The 23,208-nt window shown below is 45.3% G+C and overlaps 1 protein-coding gene across 4 annotated transcripts in view; it reads left to right on the forward strand.

The window, feature by feature from the left end:
* Nucleotides 1-5,657: 5,657 nt before the first annotated feature.
* Nucleotides 5,658-23,208, forward strand: part of HLCS (holocarboxylase synthetase) — a 222,032-nt gene continuing 204,481 nt past the window's right edge. Inside the window, exons 1-3 of one of the 4 annotated variants that reach the window (XM_078452798.2) lie at nucleotides 10,894-11,221; nucleotides 12,303-12,377; nucleotides 14,876-15,013. In XM_078452798.2, coding sequence (XP_078308924.1) covers nucleotides 11,027-11,221; nucleotides 12,303-12,377; nucleotides 14,876-15,013 — 408 coding nt within the window. In that variant the 5' untranslated portion in view covers nucleotides 10,894-11,026. Of the gene's footprint in view, nucleotides 5,826-10,893; nucleotides 11,222-11,444; nucleotides 11,574-12,302; nucleotides 12,378-14,875; nucleotides 15,014-23,208 lie in introns of those variants that run through there. The other 3 variants (XM_078452800.2, XM_078452801.2, XM_078452799.2) reach the window with 3 other exon arrangements.

Consider the following 23,208-nt stretch of genomic DNA (forward strand, 5'->3'; position numbering starts at 1 on the left):
GGCTTTAGGAGGAGAACCCAGTGATTCATCACTTACATACAATTCCCAGTGCTCATCCTAACAAGTGCCCTCTTCAGTGCCCATCCCCCATTTTCCCCACTCCCTCCTCCCACCTCTCTCAACCCCTAGTTTGTTCTCTGTATTTACGAGTCTCTTATGGTTTGCCTCCCTCTGTTTTTATCTTATTTTTCCTTCCCTCTTCTATGATCATCTGTTTCTCAAATTCCACCTATGAATGAAATTATATATCTTTCTCTGACTCACTTATTTTGCTTGGTATAATACCCTCCAGTTCCATCCACATTGTTACAGATGTCAAGATTTCATTCTTTTTCGTCGCTGAGTAGTATTCCATGGTGTGTGTGTGTGTGTGTGTGTGTGTGTGTGTGTGTGTGTATACACCACAACTTCTTTATCCATCAGTTGATGGACATTTGGGCTCTTTCCATAATTTGGCTATTGTTGATAGCGCTGCTATATTATAATTTTTTATCTGAACTGTAGTTGACAATGATTTAGGTGTACAACATAGCAATTCGACAACTCTGTATGTTATGTTATGCTCACCACAAGTGTGGCATAAATACATTTAAAAAAATCACAGGTTGGGGTGCCTCGGTGGCTTAGTTGGTTAAATGTTGGACTTCGGCTCAGGTCATGATCTCACGGTTTGGTTTGTGAGTTCTAGCCCCTTGTTGGGCTCCATGCTGGCAGTGTGGAACCTGCTTGAGATTCTTGCTCTCTCCTCTCTCTGCCCTTCCCCTGCTCATGCTTTCTCTCTCCATCTCAAAATAAATAAATAAACTTTTGCAAACAATCAGGCAAACAAATAAATAATCACAGGTCAACCTGCAAAGCAAAGGACACCAGAAAGGGCCATGGCTGCTTTTCTGGGTCCCTTCCTGGAGTCGTGATGCTTGTGCCTCTATGGAAACACAAATTCAGTGAAAATAAGAAACCAGAGCCATGATGGCCTGGGAAAGTGGGGGGCTGCATGTAAAACGCTCCTATTTTCCCGCCGATTCTTTCCACCAAACTTTGCTTTCTGACCCATGAAATTTCCAGTGGCAAAAGTTTATAAAAGGACTTTTTTTTTTTTCTTTTCCTGTTTAAGCAGTGATTGGCTTTCCCTCAGCACATGTCTTAGTTCCTAGGAAAAAAACATCCAGGTTGGCTGAGGGAGAAAATTCAGTTATGATGTGGTGCTTGCAGCCACAAGGGGAGAACTCCTCTGTGCTGGTGTTACTGAAGCGTCTGTAATTTCCGGCTGAGTTTGCTCTTTGGTAAATTATCTTCATCTGTGCTTTGCCGGGTGACATTCTCAGGGTGCTCTGCCGAAGGGCTCTTGAAACTTTTGACCCTCAGTTCTGTCACTCTCCCAGTTGTCCCTTGATGTCCCTTTGGTCTTTCTTGCCGTTTTCTCAGGGTTCAGACAGGCTGTGTCCTGGGTTTTACCCAACAAATTGTATCCCAATGGTTCTGTCCTCTTTCCTAGACCCTGGGTGGGCGTGAGCAGAGATGGATGTCTACTCTGAATTTTCTAAATTAATGTGATAGATACGAATACAAGCAGTAGTTGACACCGACTTCTATTTAAATCTCATTCTGTTGGGACATTAAATGACTTAACCTACAGGAGGGGTTCAAATGGTAGAGGCGTGAGGCATAGTGGCTGATCATCTCAGGAACATTTGGGGGCAAACACACTTTTCCATGCCTCAGAAGGCAAGCTGGTCCTCTTGAAAGAACCCTGCTTTGGGTAGACCACAGCCCGAATTTCCTGTGTTAGATGGACATAATAACATCCACCCCGAAAAGGATGAAATGAAAGCACCTTGCCCATCTATTCCCCTCCTGTTGACTTGTCCAGGTGGGCTGTCCCTGGATCACATCAGGCACTACTCAGCCCTGCGTGCCCACCTCCTTCTCAGTCGTCAGCCAGCACCACGTGGGTAGTTATTCTCACAGTAGAGCTGTGGGTACAGAGGCACCGGCTCACGGTCATATGATCACTGTACGTGTCCGTGCCCAGGTGGGGAATTGGGGGTCTGGGGCAAATTTGAACCCAGGATGCCCGAGTCCAGATGAGGGCCTTCACTATACAAACTTCACTATACAAACTGCTTCACTATACAAACTGCATCTCACACAGGCTCAGGGGATACAGTGCCGATGCTCTTTTCATTTTGGTTGTAAAGGTTTTAGTCAACTGCCACAGTCATTCATTTGACCTTTTACCAACCAGCCTTTTAAAAGTGAGACCTTTTGTTCAGGAAATAGGAAGACAGCAACAATGTACTCGAGGTGAGTGGGGCTCCCCTGTTTGCAGTTCAGTCTCTGATCTATTGAGGGGGTTTAGACTTTTGAAGCTGCTGAGTACCATGTGTGTGTGTTTGTCTAATCTTCTGGAAGTTTATGGTACTAATCACCCCAACTGGAGGTCCTGTCTGATGCGCAGGAAACTATTCACAGATGGTGACTCCCTTCCCCCAACCAGGAATGGATTTTTATGTACTTGGGATGAAAAGGACCACTCCTGTCTGTTGGATGAAGATAACTTTGCTTTCGGGGGGAGAGAATTTTGTGAGCACTTCGCTCTCTAGTGGCCAAATAGGCAAAAGAGGTAAGAGTTACACCTCCTCTTACAAATTGAGATAGGAGTCAGTTTAGTTTCAACAACTTTTATTGAGCACCCAGTACATCCTAGCACAGTGCTAAATACCAGGATTATGAATATGACTAAGATGTCACTGCAAATCACGTCCTTGTAATGTCAATCACGTTGTAAATGTAGTAGGATCCCAGAATTTTATTAAAAAAAATTTTTTTTTAACGTGTATTTATTTTTGAGACAGAGACAGAGCATGAACGGGGGAGGGTCAGAGAGAGAGGGAGACACAGAATCTGAAACAGGCTCCAGGCTCTGAGTGGTCAGCACAGAGCCCGACGCGGGGCTCGAACTCATGGACCGAGAGATCATGACCTGAGCCGAAGTTGGATGCTTAACCGACTGAGCCACCCAGGTGCCCCAGATCCCAGAATTTTAGAGCTTGAAGATGATCTGGTGTGTGTCACTCCATTCTTTTTAAATAGTTGAGAACTCGGGGTCCAGAGAGAAAATGATGTGAAGACCACATGGCTAGTTAGGGACAGGGGGAAAAGTGCCAATGAAATTCAGTAGAAGGTCATCCCCCACTTTTTTAACTTTTTGAGATAATTTTAGACTTACAGAAGTTGTGAAAATAGTACAGAGTTCTTTGCTCAGCTTCTTCCAGTGTTAACATCTTACACAACCATGGATTTATCAAAACTAGTACATTAATGGAACTACCAGACTTCAGATTTCACTAGTTTTTCTACTGAAGTTCATTTAATTCCAGGATCCAATCCAGGATACCACATAGCATTTAGACGGTCTTAAACACTGAATTTTCCTATACTTGAGATTAAGATGTTATTCAATCAGTGACACTCAGCTGTTGTACAGAAACTGTATCCCAAGCCTCTTTTGGCTTTTGGAGCAGGCTTTGTTTTCGGAGCCAGCTCTTTGCCTGGAGGATCTTGGTGCAATCTCACTTACAGCTTTTTGGGTGTGCCCAAGTTCTAGACCATCCCAGCCTGTCTGATCTGGATACAAAAGGCTGCCCTCAGGGCTGGCAGCTCAGCAGCCTGAACCTTCTGTCCCTGTTCCCTCTCCAGTCTGATTTCTATGTATTATTGTTGTGCGTAGAGCATTCTTTGCTCCCACGTGTCTAGTTTATCTGGTGAAGGACTTTGGGGTCAGGAAGACAGAAATTCAGCCTCCAGCTCCCCCATGCAGTCGTGGCACCTTGAGTGAGTCACTCAACTGCTCCTCTGCAAGATGGGGGCAACAGCCACCCTGTGGAGTTGACAGGGTTAAATGGAAGACTATACGTAGTGATTAGCCTAGTGCATGGTGCACTGATTTGGAGTGAATAAAGGAACGGGTGGATGGCACTCGGAGACCAGGCTAGCTGGGTACAGTGCAAAGTTCTCGAATGCCACGTGAGGCCCCCCCGAACTTCCTGGTGGGTAAGGGCAGACCCTGAAGGGTTTGAGTAGGGGAGTGATGTGGTCAGAGCTGACTTTAGAAAGTCACAATGCAGAGATGGGCTGGATTACAGAGCAGTGGGAAGCGGAAGGCCCAGAGGGAATCCTTAGGAGGTTATCAGGTTAGTTCTGGAGAGGAGATTATTCTGTTCGTTCTGAAGAGAGGAGGTAGGGAACTTGGCCTGAAGGAGGGGTGGGATGGAGATCTGGAACTCTCTGGAGACTAAAGATAGTGTGGAGGTGCCACACGTATCATTTTGTGGAGCATTTTCCTTTCTCCAACTGCTGACATGTAGTATGGTAGTACATTTCTTCCTCCTGCTTATAGACACACCACACATACAATTACATCTGTATATTTATAGATATGCTTTTCTAGAGATTGTAACTGCTCTCCTTCATGAGAAGAGACAGAAGAGACACAGACATGGTGACAGGTGGGGACGGTCCTCCTGCAGTGGGTACTCAGCATCCCTGTCCAGACCTCAAGTCCTTCCTAAATTAAATTTCCTTATTATGTACTTCAATTGCTTGATTAAACAGTTTATATAAATTAAGCTTATCAGTACGGCAAACCTGATGTTGTCTTAGATGTTTCAATATTCTTTAAAAATCTTAGTAAGATTTCAAGTTAAAAGCTGGGCCTAAAAAAGCCTCATTCTCTAACACATTTCAGGCATATACATACTAAATACACATAGATTCCTTACTAATCCAGAAATACACATCTATGGTTTTGTTTTTTCTAAGCCTGTCTATATTTAACTCAAAATTTTATTGGATTGGGGGTGGATTTATTTATTAGATTTTATTTTTAAGTAATCTCTATACCCAACGTGGGGCTCAAATTCACAACCCTGAGATCAAGAGTTGCATGTTCCTCTGAATAAGCCAGCCAGGTGCCCTAGAAGATGGATGTTTTTTAAGAAAACAGTTACTGCCCTGGTTAACTGAGATCATTTATCATCAGAGAGTTTTGCTGTTTTTTTTCCAGAGTCTTTAATGAGACATTGAATCCTACCTATCATGATCCTATCAATGATTCTGTAATCTCTAAGAGTGCAATCACTTAGCCCTTCTCTGGATTCAAGTCAAAGCATTACTTATTTCTGAACCAGAGAAGCCTGTAGCTCCCACACTGGGTGATCAATTCTCAAGATTCATCGAAATTTTAACATCTTTGGACCTAAGGACATCTTGTACTCTGCTATATTTTTAGGACTACCCAACTCTTCAGGAGCCTTAAAATGAGAGCCAACTGAATTCTGGCCCTCTCAGTTCTGGCTTCACAGCTTATGGGGTCTTTGTACTGATGATTCTCCCTTGGCTCAGAAATAGCCTTCTAAAGGAAGAACTTAGCATTTACTAACTTTCCTTCGATAGGATAAATGAGTCAGTACAACTGTAATCAAATAACAAGACTCACAATACTTTTATTGTGGATCATCATGAACTCATGGCTCTTCATAAATTTAATGCATTTCAATTTGATACTCAAATTGTCCTGATTTGGCTGGGGGCGGGGGGGCTCCTGTATCCTTTTGACACAATTCTATTTTTCTTTGAAGCTTACCTACTTTCTGGCACAGGTGTCTTGGAGTAGGCACTGCATTAACACCTGCACCAGGAGTTTCTGCGAGGATCTTTGGTTCCTTTTAATGGAGAAAATAGCACGCACACTGGGAGCTGAGCACTAGGGTGCATTTCAGGGTAAAGTTGCTTTGAGGCCATCTTCGTGAGCAAAGCTGGAAGAGGTATTTCTTTTTCTCTTAAAGACATGAGTTTCTATTTTCGATAGTTTGAGGTGTTCTAAGTCAAAATTCTTTTGATCCTCTAATTTTATCTCCTTTCCTCTTTATGTTGATTAATCAAGTTGTCTTTTGCTTTATTTAACAATGTGCATGTTCTAAAACAGTATACTAATGTGAGCATTAAAGCTCATATTGAATCATATACTGAACAGATCTCAAGATTTTCCTACAGTTCGCCTGGTTCTTAGTATCCCAGGAAGGATGTTTAGTAATTCATAAACTCTTGTTTGGTGTGGCTCATTGTATATTTATCTGATGGAGAATTTTCTGCCACTGTTTTCATTCTGCTTTTAACTTACGGGTGCTGGTCTTCTAATAGCTGACAGTTTCAAGTTCGTACAAGGTGGTACCATTTGGCAACTGGTCCCCAGCATCCTCCAGATATTGACTTACTGGAGGAGGGTCCGCCTGGCCATTCTACCTGGAAATCAGCTCAGTCTACAACGTTCTCTAGAAGTTTCATTTCCTCAATTCCATGTCCCTATACTGTCACTTAAACCGCAGTTATAAGATACATGTGTGTGCGATCTTTAGCCAAATTGGTTCTGCCTATTATCGAACAACTGATATTAGAATCAATACATTTTACATAGTTGATAAATAAATTTTAACTATGCTGAATCCTATCTTAAAACTTACATCTTTTAAAATATATGTTAACACTCTCTTACCAATTTAATGTGTTACATACTGTTATGCCAAGATTTAGAATGAATAAATTCAAATGATTTCCCTAGTTAGCATTATCTTGACCTACTCCCAGTCAACATGTTTATTTTTACTGCAGGGACATAGCTATTATTTTGGCATTCCATATAATGAAGAAATGACATATTGAATATAAGCTCTTAAGGTTTTATGTGAAAGCATCCTTTAATTCTTGGGTCAAAATTCATATTTTGCCTTTATTACTATTATTTTTTTTTTAATTAATTAATTTATTTATTTTAACATTTATTTATTTTTGAGACAGAGAGAGACAGAGCATGAACAGGGGAGGGGCAGAGAGAGAGGGAGACACAGAATCTGAAACAGGCTCCAGGCTCTGAGCTGTCAGCACAGAGCCCGACGCGGGGCTCGAACTCACGGGCCGTGAGATCATGACCTGAGCCGAAGTTGGACACTTAACCGACAGAGCCACCCAGGCGCCCCATATTATTTTTTTTTTTAAGTAATCTCTACAGCTGACCTGGGGCTTGAACTCACGACCCCAAGATCAAGAATCACATGCTCTTTAGACTAAGCCAGCCAGGTGCCCCCATTTGTATTTTTAATTACAGATAACTGTGTAGAACTTAGAGTCCTTTTAATAAATATAAAACTTCCAAAAGCAACAATATTAGAAAAATAACCAAAGTTTATAAAAATAAAATGCAATTAAAATAATAAGTTCTCAGCTTTCTTATATAATTTTAAGGAATAGTTTATGGAACTGTACAAGGCATTTAATACAAAGGTTTCCTATTTGGAATAAATGTTTTTAAAAATTGGGATTCCAGAATCGATCCTTGACCAAAGGTGGGGTCTTTGACCAAGGGTGGGGTGTTGGTTGGTTTGATCTGTACCTTTTTGGGGCCTGGCATTTGTTAATCAGCAAGATTTAAAATGACAACTTTTTTTCCCCTTTGAGGCCCTGATCACCGCCCAGTTCTAATTTAAACGTTTCCTGGTAGCTTGTTTCTATCAGTCCAAATTGTAGTTTTCTTTTTTGTTTTAAACCAATAATAAAAAGGATTATTGGCTTCAAACTGTTTAATTTACTTAACAGTTAACTGCATGTGCCAATAGTCACCCTGACACTTTCTGGCTTAATAAACATACCACAGACATTCAAATAGTTAAAGAATGTTATAGCTTTTACTAACAAAAACCTCATGATTTCAACCAAATTTGTATTTAAATAATTTTTCTGGAGGACATTTTTTTCAAACGGATGGTCATTCTTGAGACCCTGGGCTCTGTGAATATCATTTGTTTTAGCACTCCCAACACCGACGTGGAGGGAACAGATTCTCTTACGTATAAAGCAGAGACTATGTACTTCAATTGCTAAACGTGAACTGTTTACAGTTACAGCTATTTAAAAATTCAGCATCTGCTAAATGCTTCCTATTAGACTAAGCTCCCTTCACAAACTATCCTTCTCAGCTCTGGCCATCTGACTGAGTTCAGAATGCTTTCCCAAGGTAGACAGAGCTAATGTCAGTAGGACAGGCTTCCCCTGGGGAGGAACAGTTTATCTATTTCATGGGGGAGGACAGGTCCTCTGGGGGAGTGACACTCTTTTGGTTAACACTCTGCCTTGTCCCTAAACCATCATTTCCAGGGCATGCCTCCTAAGTGCAGACTAGAGACTGGGTTGGCTTTTCCCGTAGAAAGCCAGTCATGGTGAGGAGTTACTGAGCTGGTGTTCAGTTGCTGGCTGGTGAGCACTTCAATTCCTTCCTGCAGTGATGTTCTCCTAAATGACAGTGTCTTGCTTTTAAATTTCTAGTCTGTGGTTCTATTCCTACTCTGTTCTCCACAACCATTTGGAAGAGTCTAGTTAACGGTTCAGAGCGACCCAGACCCAGGGAGTGATAGAAGTGGACTTCAACAGTGCTCCAATTTTTTTTTTTTTTAATGTTTATTTATTTTTGAGACAGGGAGAGACAGAGCATGAACAGGGGAGGGTCAGAGAGAGGGAGACACAGAATATGAAGCAGGCTCCAGGCTCTGAGCTGTCAGCACAGAGCCCGACGCGGGGCTAGAACTCATGGACCGCAAGATCATGACCTGAGCCGAAGTCGGCCGCCCAACTGACTGAGCCACCCAGGCGCCCCAGTGCTCCAATTTTTAACATGTTTGTGAATCACCTGGGGATTTGGTGAAAGTGCGGATGCTGATTCAGTAGGTCCGGGGTGGACCCTGGGGTTCTGTATTTCTAGTGAGCTCCCAGGTGATGCTACTGCTGCTGGTCCAGGGACCACGCTTTAGAGTGGCGAGGGACTGTAAGTTGTGAATCAGGTACACACACAGTAAGACCTCCTGATGTCTTATTTTTGCATCCTTCCCTTTTTCCTTTACTATCTGGGGATGATGAAGCCAAGCTCCATCCTTGAGCTCGCCCTGTGCCTGTTTACTCCCCTGTCTGCCTTCCTGGGCGTGAATGGTGACAGTGCTCCTCAGTCCAGTGGTCAAGAAAGAACCTCACCCACTTCCCAGTTAATGTTCACTCAGACCGTGTTCGTGGTCCCCATACTTTATAACCCAGAGCTGTATACAGAATTGACGCTCACATTTCCCCATGATGTCTTCTGAGACCACGACATCTTGAAGCATCTAAGGGCAAACCTGGAGAGTTCCTATTCTGGCTCGATGGAGTTACGGTATCTGGGAAGGGGGGGGGGGGCGGTTATAAAGCTCTTAAGGAACGTGGAAAAACTAGAGATGCTTAGGACTTACAGATAGAAGCCATGACCTCTCCATACCAGGAGTGGAGAGACTGGTCCTTAGAGCCTTAATTCAGCAAACTCCAAGAAGGCTATCTGCAGGGTTTGTCTAGTGAAACATTAGGGTTATCACTTTGTTAAGCCTTTTCATTTTCTTACTCCTAACTTGTTAGCCCTGTGTTATCCTGGAGGGGCTAAGGCCTTCCTCAGAGGGCATTCATTCATGTCTTTCTCCAGTGACACAATTTCAGGCCTTGTGTCTATGCAGGAACTCCCTTCCCAACTGCCACTGTCCTGCAAGGAAGTGGAAGATATGGCTTCACCCTTGCTCATCGCTTACTTGTCTTCCAGTTCTGGTCCACTGTGATGCTTATCTAGTTTTTGAGCCCAGTTATTTCTTTTTGGATTCTCTCTCTCTCTTAAAATCTAGTGTTGCTGTATGCAATGAGAAGTTCCTATGTTCTCTGACTGTAAGTTTGAAGCTCTAAAAGTGGGTTATCTATACTGCTATTTTAAAGCAGACGAGTAAATGGTCAGTGCAGTTTAAAAATCTATCTTTGGATTAAGTGAGATTTGGGAGTGGTATACCTGGTTGCTACTGTATTATGCCGTCCACTTACAACGAAGGCCAGAGTAGGAAGCAGCACAGAGAAAATCCTTGCTATGCTTCAGAGGTGCTGGGGACGCCGTGTTTTGCAAACTGCCATTTAAACAAATGCGGTTCCAGGGGAGAAAGCTCTGTCACTGTCAAGAATAATTATGCTTCTCTTAGCGGACAAGAACATCGTGAAACATAACTGGTAAGTTTCCCTTTTTTTTCCTGGTGTTAGGATGCTCACAAATTGGTGACCCACATGTACGAGAACACCCGACAGCCTTTTTAGGACTGTGTTCAAGTCCTTATTTTAAAATATTTAGAGACCAGAATACATATGTATATTATGCCTGTATTATGTGTGTATATACGTATACATACATGTATCTGTATATATGTATATCTACATTTGTATATATAAAATATATAACTGCATTGTATGCATTTATGTAATTTACTGTAAAATCCTTTTTGCAAAAAGGCCTAGAATAATCTAATAAAAACCAGTCTCACTTTATATTCCCAACCGGACTGGGCAGAGGCTGTATGTTAGTTGAATCCCAGTAGGGTGCGGATTAATTAATGTAAAAGTACCTGCAGCCCTTCTTCAGTCTGCCTCCCAGCTCTCCAAAGAAGGGAGGTTCGACTTTGGCTTAAAGCTGGCAGCCAGCGGGCCTAAACCCCCGGTCTCCAACCTGTCAACCCCCTCTCTCTAATGCCTTTCTCCCTCCATCGTGCCTCCTGCCTCCCTCACTGCCGCCCGCCCTCCGCACGCGGCTTCCAACCTCACCCAGCCCCTCCTCACCGCCCCAGTGCGGCCTCCCTGCTCCCTCCATCCTCACCGTACACCCCCGGCTCCGCTCGGCCTCCCTCCGTCCTAAACCCCTCCTCTCAGCGCGTCCTCCCTCCATCCTCATCCCCGCCCCCCCAGCGCATCCTCCCTCCTCCCACCCCCCCACCCCCGGAGGCCTTCCCCAGCCCGCGCGGCCTCACCCCCACGGGGCGGCCTCTTCCGGCCAGCGGGAGGGCGGGCGGCGGGGGCGGGGCCCTGAGGGAGGGGCGGGCCGGTGGTGCGAGCGTCCCGGGCCCGCGCCCCGCCGCCGGCCGGCCGGTCGGTCATGCTCATCACGCTGTGCTACCTGTACCTGTGGGCGCGCTGGGGGCGCCGGCCGGCCGCGCTCGTGCGCGCCACGGTGCAGCGGCTGCGCGCCTCGCGCTGCTCCTTCACCTTTTGCGGCGCGGCCGTACAGCCCAGGGGCGCTCGCGTGTGCTTGAGCCGCGGCGGCCGCGTCTTCTGCGTCGGCGAGAGCGAGGTGGGCGGGCGCGGGGCCGGCGGGGCGCGGGTGGGGCCGGAGGCGCGCGGGGGGCGGGGCCGGCGGGAGGCGCGGCCTCGGGACTCAGCCAGCCGGAAGCGCTCGCGGGCCCCGCGTTGCACCGGGGCTGCGTGCGTGGGGGGGGGGGGGAGGCCCCGGGCTTGGGGTCCCGGGAGGGCTGAGCTCGGGGGCGCTTCTACTGGCTGTGCCCTCGGGAGCCCGGACTGGGGGGACCAGAGGTCCGGAACTGCGACAGGCGGCTTGCCGGGTCGAGTGTATGGGGAAGATTAGCACCCGAACGCCCAGGGCGCTGTCCATTCGGAACGTCTTTTCTGACATCCTCTCCTCTACTGTGGGTTCTACAGGTTCAAGTTTATGAACCTGAATTCACAGAAAGACAGCAGATCCTCAGTCTTATGTCAGATATCTCCTAAGTGACAAAAACGGCTCAGTCAGTCGCGAGTTTTGCCGACCAGGGCACCCCGCTGATTGTCTTTGCATCTATTTTATTTCGGTTTGCACACGGCCTTTGTTTTTTGGCTTAGTACTTAGCCCGATGGCTGCAAGTTCAGCAGGCCCTTTCACGTGGCGGTCGTTTAATCTATGCGAAACCTCCGTTCCCTTTCTGGAAAAGTGCGGTGCTGCGCAGATTTCCACTGACTTCACTAACACTGTTTTCGTTGACATTTAAAAGTGTTTGCTTTTAATCGGTTTCCCTTTCCTCTTCGTTCCGGAAAGTTGGCTCACTTGGCGTTAAAGTAAGGTTTCCCATGTGTGCGAAACCGTAGCACCTGCGTGGGAATTAAAATCTTATCTCAGGTTGAATACTTTGTTGTATGCTTAGGTACGGAATTATACTGTGCTACTAACAAATCAAAATTACCCTTATTTGTTAGTATAAACAGAGAATGAGTATATTTTCTCAGTTGTGAAAGAGTATGCAGCTACTATCACCTAGATGCAAGACGTTTAGACATTCATTCTGCCTGAGGGTCTAATTAGGGCTTAATTGTCCAAGGAACCTGGATTGAGAGAATTAACAAAATAAAGAAAAATTGAGGGGTGCATTTTTCTATTGCAGTTTCCAATCTGGACTCATTTACTTAAAATAGAACCCTTTAGATTAAGGATTTTGGACATTCAAAAATATCGAGATGTAAGTATTTTTAATTTTCTTGGAAGACAGTTTTACTTTTGAACATCTCTATGACTTTATTGGTCTTCTTTTTAACTACCGCACCTATAACTAGTGCTTCTCAGCTCTTTCTGATTGCTCCAGCCTGGTGTGGGGGCACCCCGGCCACACTAGCCTTGGCCTTCAGGGATTCTGTAACCTGATGTGCTCTTGCTATTTGAAGTTAACTTTGCCTCATCCTAGAGCTTTGCTGAAATATTGTCTCAAGGAAATGTTCCCTCATTCTTCAGACTAGATGGGACTGGCTTGCTCTGTGCCCAGATAAACTTTAAATTACCGTTCATATTTCCAGTTTTTTATCTTTTTCTCCCTAGGAATTGGGTCTCTTTCGCTTAGCAGCTTGCCCTGTGATAATCACTCAGTACTTCAATGAATGATGGAGTGGTTAGTGGTTGTGGCCTGCGATTGGAAAGCTTGGCTATTTGTGATTGGCTGCTGTTAATTCAAGATCTAAAATATTGTGAGGCTAATGACCTGGTTCGCTAAATACCTTATTGTCAGTCTACCTAGATTGAAGTAACTTTATAGAAATCAATCTTATGACTTTGTCGTCTCCACATTTTGCATGCTTAGAATCCGATAAATAGAATGTGTATGTTTATATAATTGAAGGTCCCACAGAAATTGATAAGTATAACCAAAGAGTTTATAGAAACTGGAATTTTTTTTAATGTTTATTTATTTATTTTAGAGAGGGGGAGGGGCAGAGAGATTGCAGAGAATCCCAAGCAGGCTCTGCAGAGCCAATCACAGGGCTCGAACCTACGAACCTGTGAGATCATGACTTGAGCCAAAATCAAAAGCCGGCTGTCCAACTGACCACCCAGGCGCCCCCAAACTGGAAATTTAAGGTTTTTGTTGAATATGTACATATTCTGTGTTTGAGTAAGATGGACAATCTGTTTTTTGTTGTTGTTTTCTTAAAAAAATGTTTTTAAATGTTTATTCATTTTTGAGAGAGTGAGAGAGAGCAAGCAGGGGAAGGGCAGAGAGAGAGAGAGAGAGAGAGAGAGAGGGAGACAGAGTCCAAAGCAGGCTCTGCGCTGTCAGTACAAAGCTGGACACGGGTTGGAACCCACAAACCTCGAGATTGTGACCCGAGCCGAAGTTGGATGCTCAACCGACTGAGCCACCCAGGCACCCCTGTTTTTTGTTGTTAACTGCTATATTAATAATATAGTTTACCCATGGAGAGGAGTTTTCTTCTCCTTCAACTTTTCATTTGTTAATTAGCTCAGTAGATATTTATTAATACTGTACTATGTGCCAAGTTATTAGGCCAGGTAAAAATGCCTTTTGATCTCCCAACAAGGGCGGATTTGAACTGGATTTGTGTGGAGCTTGACCATTTTGCTATTTTTTTGTTTTTTATTAAATTTTTTTTTAATGTTTATTTTTGAGAGAGAGAGAGAGAGAGAGAGATAGAACACAAGTGGGGGAGGGGCAGAAAGAGAGGGAGACACAGAATCTGAAGCAGGCTCCAGGTTGTCAGCACAGAGCCCGATGCCAGGCTTGAACTCACGAACCACGAAATCATGACCTGAGCCGAAGTCAGACGCTCAATTGACTGAGCCACCCAGGTGCTCCTGAGCTTGACCATTTTCTGGTGGCGATGACAGGGCTCACCTCCTGCAGCCTTAGAGTTCAGCTTTTCTCCTCTGGATATGCCTTGATTTTAGTGGGTCAAAGCCTTTTAAAATTAATTTACTGGCCTTTTGGAGGGATTTCAGGAAGGAGAGCACAGGTAATGGACATACCCAATCTGATAACCAATGTTGATGCTATAATGGCTGGAGGAAGTGGAAGAACAGGGAAGAACAGGTCTTCAGGTTTCTGTTGGTAATGGGCTTCGTTTCACGGCCACGTACTTCTGAGCCTCCTCACCTTTATTTATCTTTTACATTTATTTATTTTTGAGAGACAGAAAGAGACAGCGTGAGCAGGGGAGGGGCAGAGAGAGAGGGAGACACAGAATCCGAAGCAGGCTCCAGGCTCCGAGCAGTCAGCACAGAGCCCAACGCGGGGCTCGAACCCACGAGCCATGAGATCATGACCTGAGCTGAAGTCGGACGCTTAACTGACTGAGCCACCCAGACGCCCCGAGCCTCCTCATTTTTAAATGGGCTTCTGAGTTGTAACTTGGCGAGCTCTCTGTACTGTAAGCAGTAAGGAATGGTGGGGGTGAGCCCAGCTTCAGAGTGAATTGTTGATAACAAATATCTAGAGATGTTAAAGTTGTCATGAATCATAGAAGGGATGTTGCAGGTGTTTAATAGCCACAGTTCAACAAGAAACACAGGGTTTATGTGGTCTGCAGGAGAGCATCTGATAAACTTGTATTGATCTCACCTGGGGTTCCAGAGGAAGGGATGTCCTGGATGTGGACGTAAGTGGCTGTTGTGATTTGAAGTGATACTGAATCCCCTCCCCTTTTTTTGTGTTTCTTTCCCTCTATGCAGTCCATTGATGACTTGAACAAATGGGCCCTGTTTCTTGTTTCTCCTTTTATACTCGAAGCAGAACACATAGCATTTGTGACTGAGAGCATCTGGGTGCAAGGTGAGACTTTACAGAGACCATCTGCCTCTTCAGAAAGCGTGAGTAGCATGTTTTTCACTTGTGTCCCATAAGAAAACTATGTCTTAACCAAAAGTAAATTTGTTTTTTCTTTTTCATTTTCTTTAAAAAAATTATGTATTTTTTTTGAAAACAATTTTTTAATGTTTTATTTATTTTTGAGAGAGAGAGAGAGAGAAAGAGGGGAAGAGCGAGCGAGCAAGCAGGGGAGGGGCAGAGAGAGAGGGAGACACAGAATCCGAAGTAGGATCCAGGCTCTGAGCTGTCAGCTCAGAGCCCCACGCAGGGCTCAAACTCACGAATGGTGAGATTATGACCTGAGCCAAAGTCGGTCACTTAACTGACTGAGCCACCCAGGTGTTCCTAAAACAATGATTTCAGTGTATTACAGTTACAAATCACATGATCAATTAGTTTGAATCATGAAATTGCTAATACTTGGCTTTTTTTTTAAACCTATGAAGAACCCATTTGTGGTAACCTAAGAGTTCTACTTTGGGCTTTTAAGCCCTATTTTTTTTTTTTTTTTTAATGTTTATTTATTTTTGAGACAGAGAGAGACAGAGCATGAATGGGGGAGGGACAGAGAGAGAGGGAGACACAGAATCGGAAGCAGGCTCCAGGCTCTGAGCCATTAGGCTGATGGCTCTGAGCCAGCCATCAGGCTGATGGCTCAGAGCGTGACGCGGGGCTCGAACTCACGAACCGCGAGATCGTGACCTGAGCTGAAGTCAGACGCTTAACCAACTGAGCCACCCAGGCGCCCCTTTTAAGCCCTATTTTACCACTCTTAGAAGTTTAGCAAAAGTTTGGGATCGCTTTTTTTTTTTTTTAAATTTCTTTAATGTTTGTTTATTTTTGAGACAGAGAGAGACAGAGCATGAATGGGGGAGGGTCAGAGAGAGAGTGAGACAGAATCCGAAACAGGCTCCAGGCTCTGAGCTGTCAGCACACAGCCTGACGTGGGGCTCAAACTCACGGACCAAGAGATCATGACCTGAGCCGAAGTCGGACGCTCAACCCACTGAGCCACCCAGGCGCCCTAGGGATTTCTGGCATTTCTGAATAATACTTATCCTGTTTACAAGCTCAAATGTCTTAGAATATTTTGTTTTATTTTTGGACGCTAGCTACTCAGACTTGGATTAATCCTAATCAAAATGTACTCTCATTGTTGGTTCACACGTGGCCCTCGTTCACTCATGACTTTGAAATTTGTATGATTAATACCCACAAATTTACCACTCGGTATGGAAATGGAACACGTACCTATGTGGTCCCCTGGAGTCTATCCACCTGTCTACCTGCCCTGCCCCTCCCTCCCCAGACCAGTTTCTTTTTAGATATGTAAGTCATCTAGGTGAACAAACACCATCTTTCTGAACACCCACATAATTCTTATAAATTACTATTTTTAATTTTTATTTATTTTTATTTTAGGTTGAGAGAGAGAGAGAGAGAGAGAGAGAGAGAGAGAGAGAGCGCGCGCGCAAGTGGGGGACAGGGGCAGAGGGAGAGAGGGAGAGAGAATTCCAAGTAGATTCCTTGCTCAGCACAGAGCCTAAGGTAGGGCTTGATCCCACAACCCTGGGACTATGACTTGAGCCAAAATCAAGAGTTGGATGCTCAACCAATTGAGCTACCCAGGGTCCCCAATTTTATAAATTATCAAGCTTATAGTAAGCTTGATGTTTTCTTATATATGCTGATATTTATATGTATATTTTGTAAGATTTCAACTTAAAACCAAGGCCAGCACAAAATGTGACTGCTGTGCTGTTAACTTCCTAAATCGTTGTTACTTAATTGTACTTTTTTTTTTTTAAGTTTATTTATATATTTTGAGATAGGGAGAGCACACAAGCAGGGGAGGGGCAGAGAGAGAAGCAGATAAAATCCCAGGCAGGCTCTGCACTGTCAGCTCAGAGCGTTATATGGGGCTTGAATTCGCAAACTGTGAGATCCTGACCTGAGCTGAAAACGAGAGTCAGATGCTTAACCGACTGAGACCCAGAAATGCAGCTATGCAAATAAGCTAGAATTTTCTCTCTTTCTCGGGAGGTGGTTCTGCTCTGTAAGACCATCCAGGGACCTAGTTCCCTTCTGTTTTATTGCTCTGTTATCTGCCCTCTGCCAGCCTTGTTCTCTCTCTTGGTAGAGACTGGTTCATACTGCCCCAGCCACCTCTGTTAACCTCATGCACATCTAGCCCTCATGATGGGGGAATAGAGAAGGTGGGAGCCAGCCAGCTTCCTCTTTAAAAACTGTGACTCAGAAGTTTCACGGGTCATTTCTGCTCCTGTCCCGTCAGCTGCAGGGCAGGCTGAGAACTGCAGTCCTAGCTGGACAGCCACGGGTTGAAGGGAAGAAAGACAGACTAGAAGATACTGGGAGATAATTAGCATTTCTCACAGTTACCATTTCATTTAATATATAGTCTAACAAAGATTTAACTGAGATCTTGCTTAATGGCGGGGTGCCTGGGTGGCTCAGTTGATTGGGCATCTGACTTCAGCTCAGGTCATGATCTCACGGTTCGTGGGTTTGAGCCCCGTGTCGGGCTTTGTGTGACAGCTCAGAGCCTGGAGCCTGCTTCAGATTCTGTGTCTCCCTCTCTCTCTGCCCCTCCCATGCTCACGCTCTCTCTCTTTCAAAAATAAACATTAAAAAAACCCAAAAATTTAAAAAAAAATCTTGCTTAATGGCAATACCTTACTTATTTCTTGATTTTCTGAGGTAGAAAGATGCCTGCCCACCAGGGAAGATAGCTACTATCCAGTTAATTCATTTATTTATGATTAGAGGCTTGGTTGGTAGGTCCTGCAACCAGAAGCTGGAGACATTTAGAGCTAATTTTTGGACCACCCTATTACACCGAATTCCATTTTATAAGTTGGTCCTTTGGAAGGAATTGATCTCAGGCCCCTGGCTGGCTCAGCCGGTAGAGCATGCAGCTCTTGATCTCAGGGTCATGAGTTCAAAGCCCTGCGTTGGATATGGAGTCTACTTTAAAAAAAGGAGTTGAGGGGAACCTGGTGTCTCAGTTGGTTAACGTCTGACTCTTAATTTCAGCTCAGGTCATGATCTCTCCGTCCGGAATTTGAGCACTTGAGTGCCTTGCTGGGGCTTGGGATTTTCTCTTTCCCTCTTTCTCCTTGCACCTCCCCCATGTGCACGCGCGTGTGCTCTCTCGCTCTCTCTCTCTCTCTCTCTCTCTCTCAAATAAACTTAAAAAAAATAAAAAAGGAGTTGATCTTGTATCTCACTGTCCTCATTAAGGTTGATTGCTTAATGGGATTTCGCATGGGGGGCTGTTATCAATCTATTTTGCACTTAACTCTAAAGTCATTTGAGTTTAACAGGACCCTAAGATACTAAGTTGAAAATATAAATGTAAGAAAAGACTTTTGAACTTAATGAAAGGTTACATTCTTCCATATTCCTAGGATTATAGAACTCCTACAGATACTTAAAATATCTTTTTTTTTCTTTTTTATTAAAAAAAAATTTTTTTTTTTAACGTTTATTTATTTTTGAGACAGGGAGAGACAGAGCATGAACGGGGGAGGGTCAGAGAGAGAGGGAGACACAGAATCTGAAACAGGCTCCAGGCTCTGAGCTGTCAGCACAGAGCCCGACGCGGGGCTCAAACTCACGGACCGTGAGATCATGACCTGAGCTGAAGTCGGCCGCTTAACCGACTGAGCCACCCAGGCGCCCCTTAAAATATCGTTTTGAATTTGGGATAGCTCAAATGGCTTTCATTTGTGGTCATTCTATAGACCCTAACAACAAATAAGTGAATCTGAGGAATTCAGTTTTTCAAAAAACAGCATTCATATATTCATATTTTCACTTAGTCATTCATTAACCTGTTTATTGACCATCTACTATGTTCCAATTATTTTGCTAGGTGCTGTAACAAATACCAGTGGAGCATGATAGATTCAGCTCAGTTTTCAATATCTTCTGTACTGATATCAGCAGTCCTATTTAGTAAGAATTGATGACCCAAAAAACTTACATAATTCTTTGCTGCAGAAAATTCAGTTATGTTCCTTGTACTCTTACCAAGGCATTCATTCACTCATCCAAGGTTTATCAAGTGCCTATTATATGCCGGCTTGTGTGCCAGAGCTGGAGTTACGTGTCATGTGGAGGTGACAGATGCATTCAGAGATGATGGTCCCTGTCATCTGAAGGAGCTCACAGTGTGGGAGGGAAGACAGCTAAGTAAAGGAACGATTAAAGTTTCAACATGATAAGTACAGTGAGAAGGCATGGATGGGGGTGGTGGGCAACCTGTCTACGTAGGGGTGAGGACAGGAAGGACCTTTCAGCAGAGGTCATGTCTGAGCTTTACAGGAAAAAACAGGAATTTGGTGCAGAGGAAGGAAGGGCTTCCCAGGCAGAACAGCAAGGGCACAAGCACACGGAAGTTTGCACCCGAGGCAACCGCACACGGTCCAGTAAAATTGGAGTCTCTGGTGACATGAGTTGGGGGAGTGGTCCAAGGTAAGGACAGAGGGGAAAGATGGGGCTGGACTGCTGCATGGGAAATTACCTGGGTGCAGCAGTAGCTTCTAGGAACATTGCCAAGGCAAGGGTGCCTGGCTGGCAGTCAGTGGCGCACACGGCTCTCGATCTCAGGGTTGTGAGTCTGAGCCCCACACTGGGTGTGGAGATTACTTAAAAAATAAAATCTTAAACATTGCCAGGCAGGTTCTCCCAACAGTCACAGAGTCGAGAAGCTTGCAGATCAAGTTAAAATGCATAATTCACAGCTTATTAAATAATTTTGGAACATGCACAAGGAACACCTGGAGAGATCTGGGGTCAGTTAACACTTAGGATCAGGGGCCTGCAGTGTGGAAGGACTGTACCCCTGAATCCTGGGCTGTGCAGTGTTCACACATCCTGCCTCTTTGCTGCACCAGCCTTTCTCACCAAGGGCGTAGTTACAGGAGCCAGAGATGAGGTTAAAACTGGGGGCTCAGCAGATGGAGGGTGCATGGGGCCAGCCACACTTGTTCTCTTGGAGAGACTCAGGACGTGTATGTGCGTGGGGCCAGCCACACTTGTTCTCTTGGAGAGACTCAGGACGTGTATGTGCGTGGGGCCAGCCACACTTGTTCTCTTGGAGAGACTCAGGACGTGTATGCCTGGAAGTGCTGTGCTGTGCCACCTGTGCTTCTTATCTGTTTTTAGAGACTATACATGGGGCCCTAATGGGTGACTGATTTAGGGATGATATACTGCCAATCTGGAGGTGATGTAATTTGTGTGTTAAATTTTTTTTTAACGTTTATTTGTTTTTGAGAGAGAGTGTGAGCAGGGGAGGGGCGGAGAGAGAGGGAGACACAGAATCCGAAGCAGGCTTCAGGCTCCGAGCTGCCAGCGCAGAGCCCGACGTGGGGCTGGAACCCACGAACTGTGAGATCGTGACCTGAGCTGAAGTTGAACTCTTAACTGAGCCCCCAGGGGCCCCTTAATATTTAAGATTTACTTGGTCCGTCCATGACTTTCTGCCTAGGGGTAATAAATACTCTCTGTTCTTTCCTTTTTATCTGGGTTCATTACAAGTATTTTCCATTTGTTTCATCTATCTTTAGGGTGTCTGACAAGTTCCTAACTTGATGTACAAGTCCCATCCGTGCTGTTGGTTTTTCTTGTTTTCTGTGTAGCAGAACTGAATATCCTTCAGTCGTACAGACACGCATATGCACAGATCACGAGAAGTTTCTGTGTGCTAGTTAGGAGCTTGGACTTCACCCAATGGACAGTCGTTTTTGGTGGATGCTGGGTCATTCGTGGAGATCGGGAATATGGCAGGGAGGGCTGGTGGAGGGACTGCTGAAAGCAATGCAAGTTTGTGCGTTGTTTGGTCAGCTTTGCTGAAATAACACATGGCCCTAGCACCTCAATTGCTTCTAACAAATACTGGTTTCTTGCTTATGTTACAATATAGGCTCAGCAGGTTCGCTGCTTTAAGCTGTGACTCTGCTCTGGGCTCTGCTCCATGCATCCTTCTTGTGCAGGGACCCAGACTGAAGGAGCATGTCCGTCTGGGGACGTGCCATTCGCGTGCAGATGGCAGGAGCACGAGCTGGCAGAAACTCGGTGTAGTAGATGGTTTGTGTACCCAGGGTTATGTGGTGGAATGACGTTCTGGGACTTCCAAGGCCAGATCATAAGAAACTTTGCAGCTTCCGCCTGGGCTCTTGGAACTCAGCTCCCATGCTGCCAAGTGAGGAAGCTCCTGCTGGTGGGCAACCATCTTGGGGAACCATCTTGGATGGGGATCGTCTGGGCCCAGTTGAGGCACCTTAGCCGCATGGAGCAGAGTTGAACTGCCCCTGCCAAGCCCTGCCCCTATTGAGATCGAGCAAGATGAACGATTAGCTTAAGCCACTAAATTTGGGGGTTGTTTGTTGCCCAGCGATGGATAACTGGAACACCTGGGATATCTTTTAAATCTTCTGCTCTCAGCTTCCCAGGATCAGTGGGGTGGGCACGTAAAGTGGGCAGTGAGCACTTGGGGATGCTAATGCAGTATACCTTAGGGGGCCTCAGGTGCTTAGGGGACACATACGGAACCCAAGAAATAGAAAAAGGGTGTGTCAACAAGGGTATTTCTGTTATTTTCTGACTAACTCTCACCTTCTCAGAAGATTAAGGTACCTGAACCCTCCTTTTCCTTGGGTGTCTGCTCAGTCCTGGTTTTCAAGTACCACTTGGTTTCATCCCTCAGCTCATTACAGCTCCTGCTTGCTATGGAGTTGTGACGCCCCTTACACTGTCACTCGATTTTCCGGTACCCTTCTCCTAAAAGTGCCACAGGGCACGTTATCCTTGGAAGTAACAGAGCGTGAGAATGAAGTTTGTCGTGATCCTTTCCCTCTGTGTTTCCAAACCTGAAGTCTGCAGGGTTACCCTCACGCCAGAGGTAACCCCCTTCCTTCGCTCTCCCAGCGTCACACGCTTCCCATCTCTGCGTGCCTCACACTCCTTCATCCAGTTTGTCACTAGAAATTTTAAAAACCAGGTGCGCCTGGGTGCCTCGGTTGAGCGTCTGACTTCGGCTCCGGTCATGATCTCACAGTCGTGGGTTCAAGCCCCACGTCAGGCTCTGTGCTGATTGTTCAGAGCCGGGAGCCTGCTTTGGATTCTGTGTCGCCCCCTCTCTTTCTGCCCCTCCCCTGCTGACACTCTCTCTCAAAACTAAAATAAACATTAAAAAAATTATAAAAACCTAATGTGTGATTAAGTTGATTTGGAAGAAAGGAATAAGAGCCAGTTCCATTAGCAACATCAATTATCTGACTGGAGAACTGATTGTAACTTGTAGTCTGGGTTCTTCAGAGAAGCAGACCCAACAGGGAGTGTGTGTGTGTGCACCACAGTAGGTGTGGCTGTTGAGTCAGGAGGTCATCTGAGGGCAGAATTCCTTCTTCCTTGGGGGACCTCAGTCTTTTTCTCAGAAGGTCTTCAACTGATTGGGTGAGGCTCGCCCACATTATGGTGGATAAACTGCTTGACTCAAAGTCCACTGACTTAAAATGCTAATCACATCTAAAAAACACCTTCACGGTTACATCAGGATGGAAATTTGGCCACATGTCTGGGTACCATGGCCTAGCTGAGTTGACGCATAAAATTAGTCATCACTTGGTTAACTATCAACTGGCTATTCCCACCTTTGCTGTAGAACTTCAGCCCACCGCGTGCTGCGGGCGGCCTTGGGAAGGACAGTTGGTTAGAGAGCCACCCCTGAGAATTGAAGCGAGTGCCTCTTGGCCCTGGGCCTTCCTCATGGACGTGCGCTGAGTGGAGCAGGTGTACCACCGCTGCCTGCTGTCAATCAGGGTGACGACAAGTCAGGAGCTTTGGTTATGGAAGGGATTTCTGCCAGGAAATCCCTTTGTGTAGGGCTGACCAGGGCTTCCTTAGCTTTGATCTTTGGGAGTAAGCCTTTGGTTTGACTTCCCCTTTCTTTCTCGGTCCCTTTGTTTCCACCTTGAAGGGCAAAGTGGAAGTGCCCTGTTTGCTCTTAGACAAATGGCCCTGGATGCATCAGTGACAGTGTGGCTTTGCTTTGATGGAGCACACAGCGCTGCTTGAGGAGTTTGCATGGTCTGTGGCTCGTGGACCACGTTTCTACAAAAAGGAAATGCACTTAGGTGAGGAAACAGCTGGCTGAGTTGAGAAACTTGAT

Source organism: Panthera onca, chromosome C2, assembly GCF_046562875.1.
Source record: "Panthera onca isolate mPanOnc1 chromosome C2, mPanOnc1 haplotype 2, whole genome shotgun sequence".
In the NCBI taxonomy this organism is placed as follows: Eukaryota; Metazoa; Chordata; class Mammalia; order Carnivora; family Felidae; genus Panthera; species Panthera onca.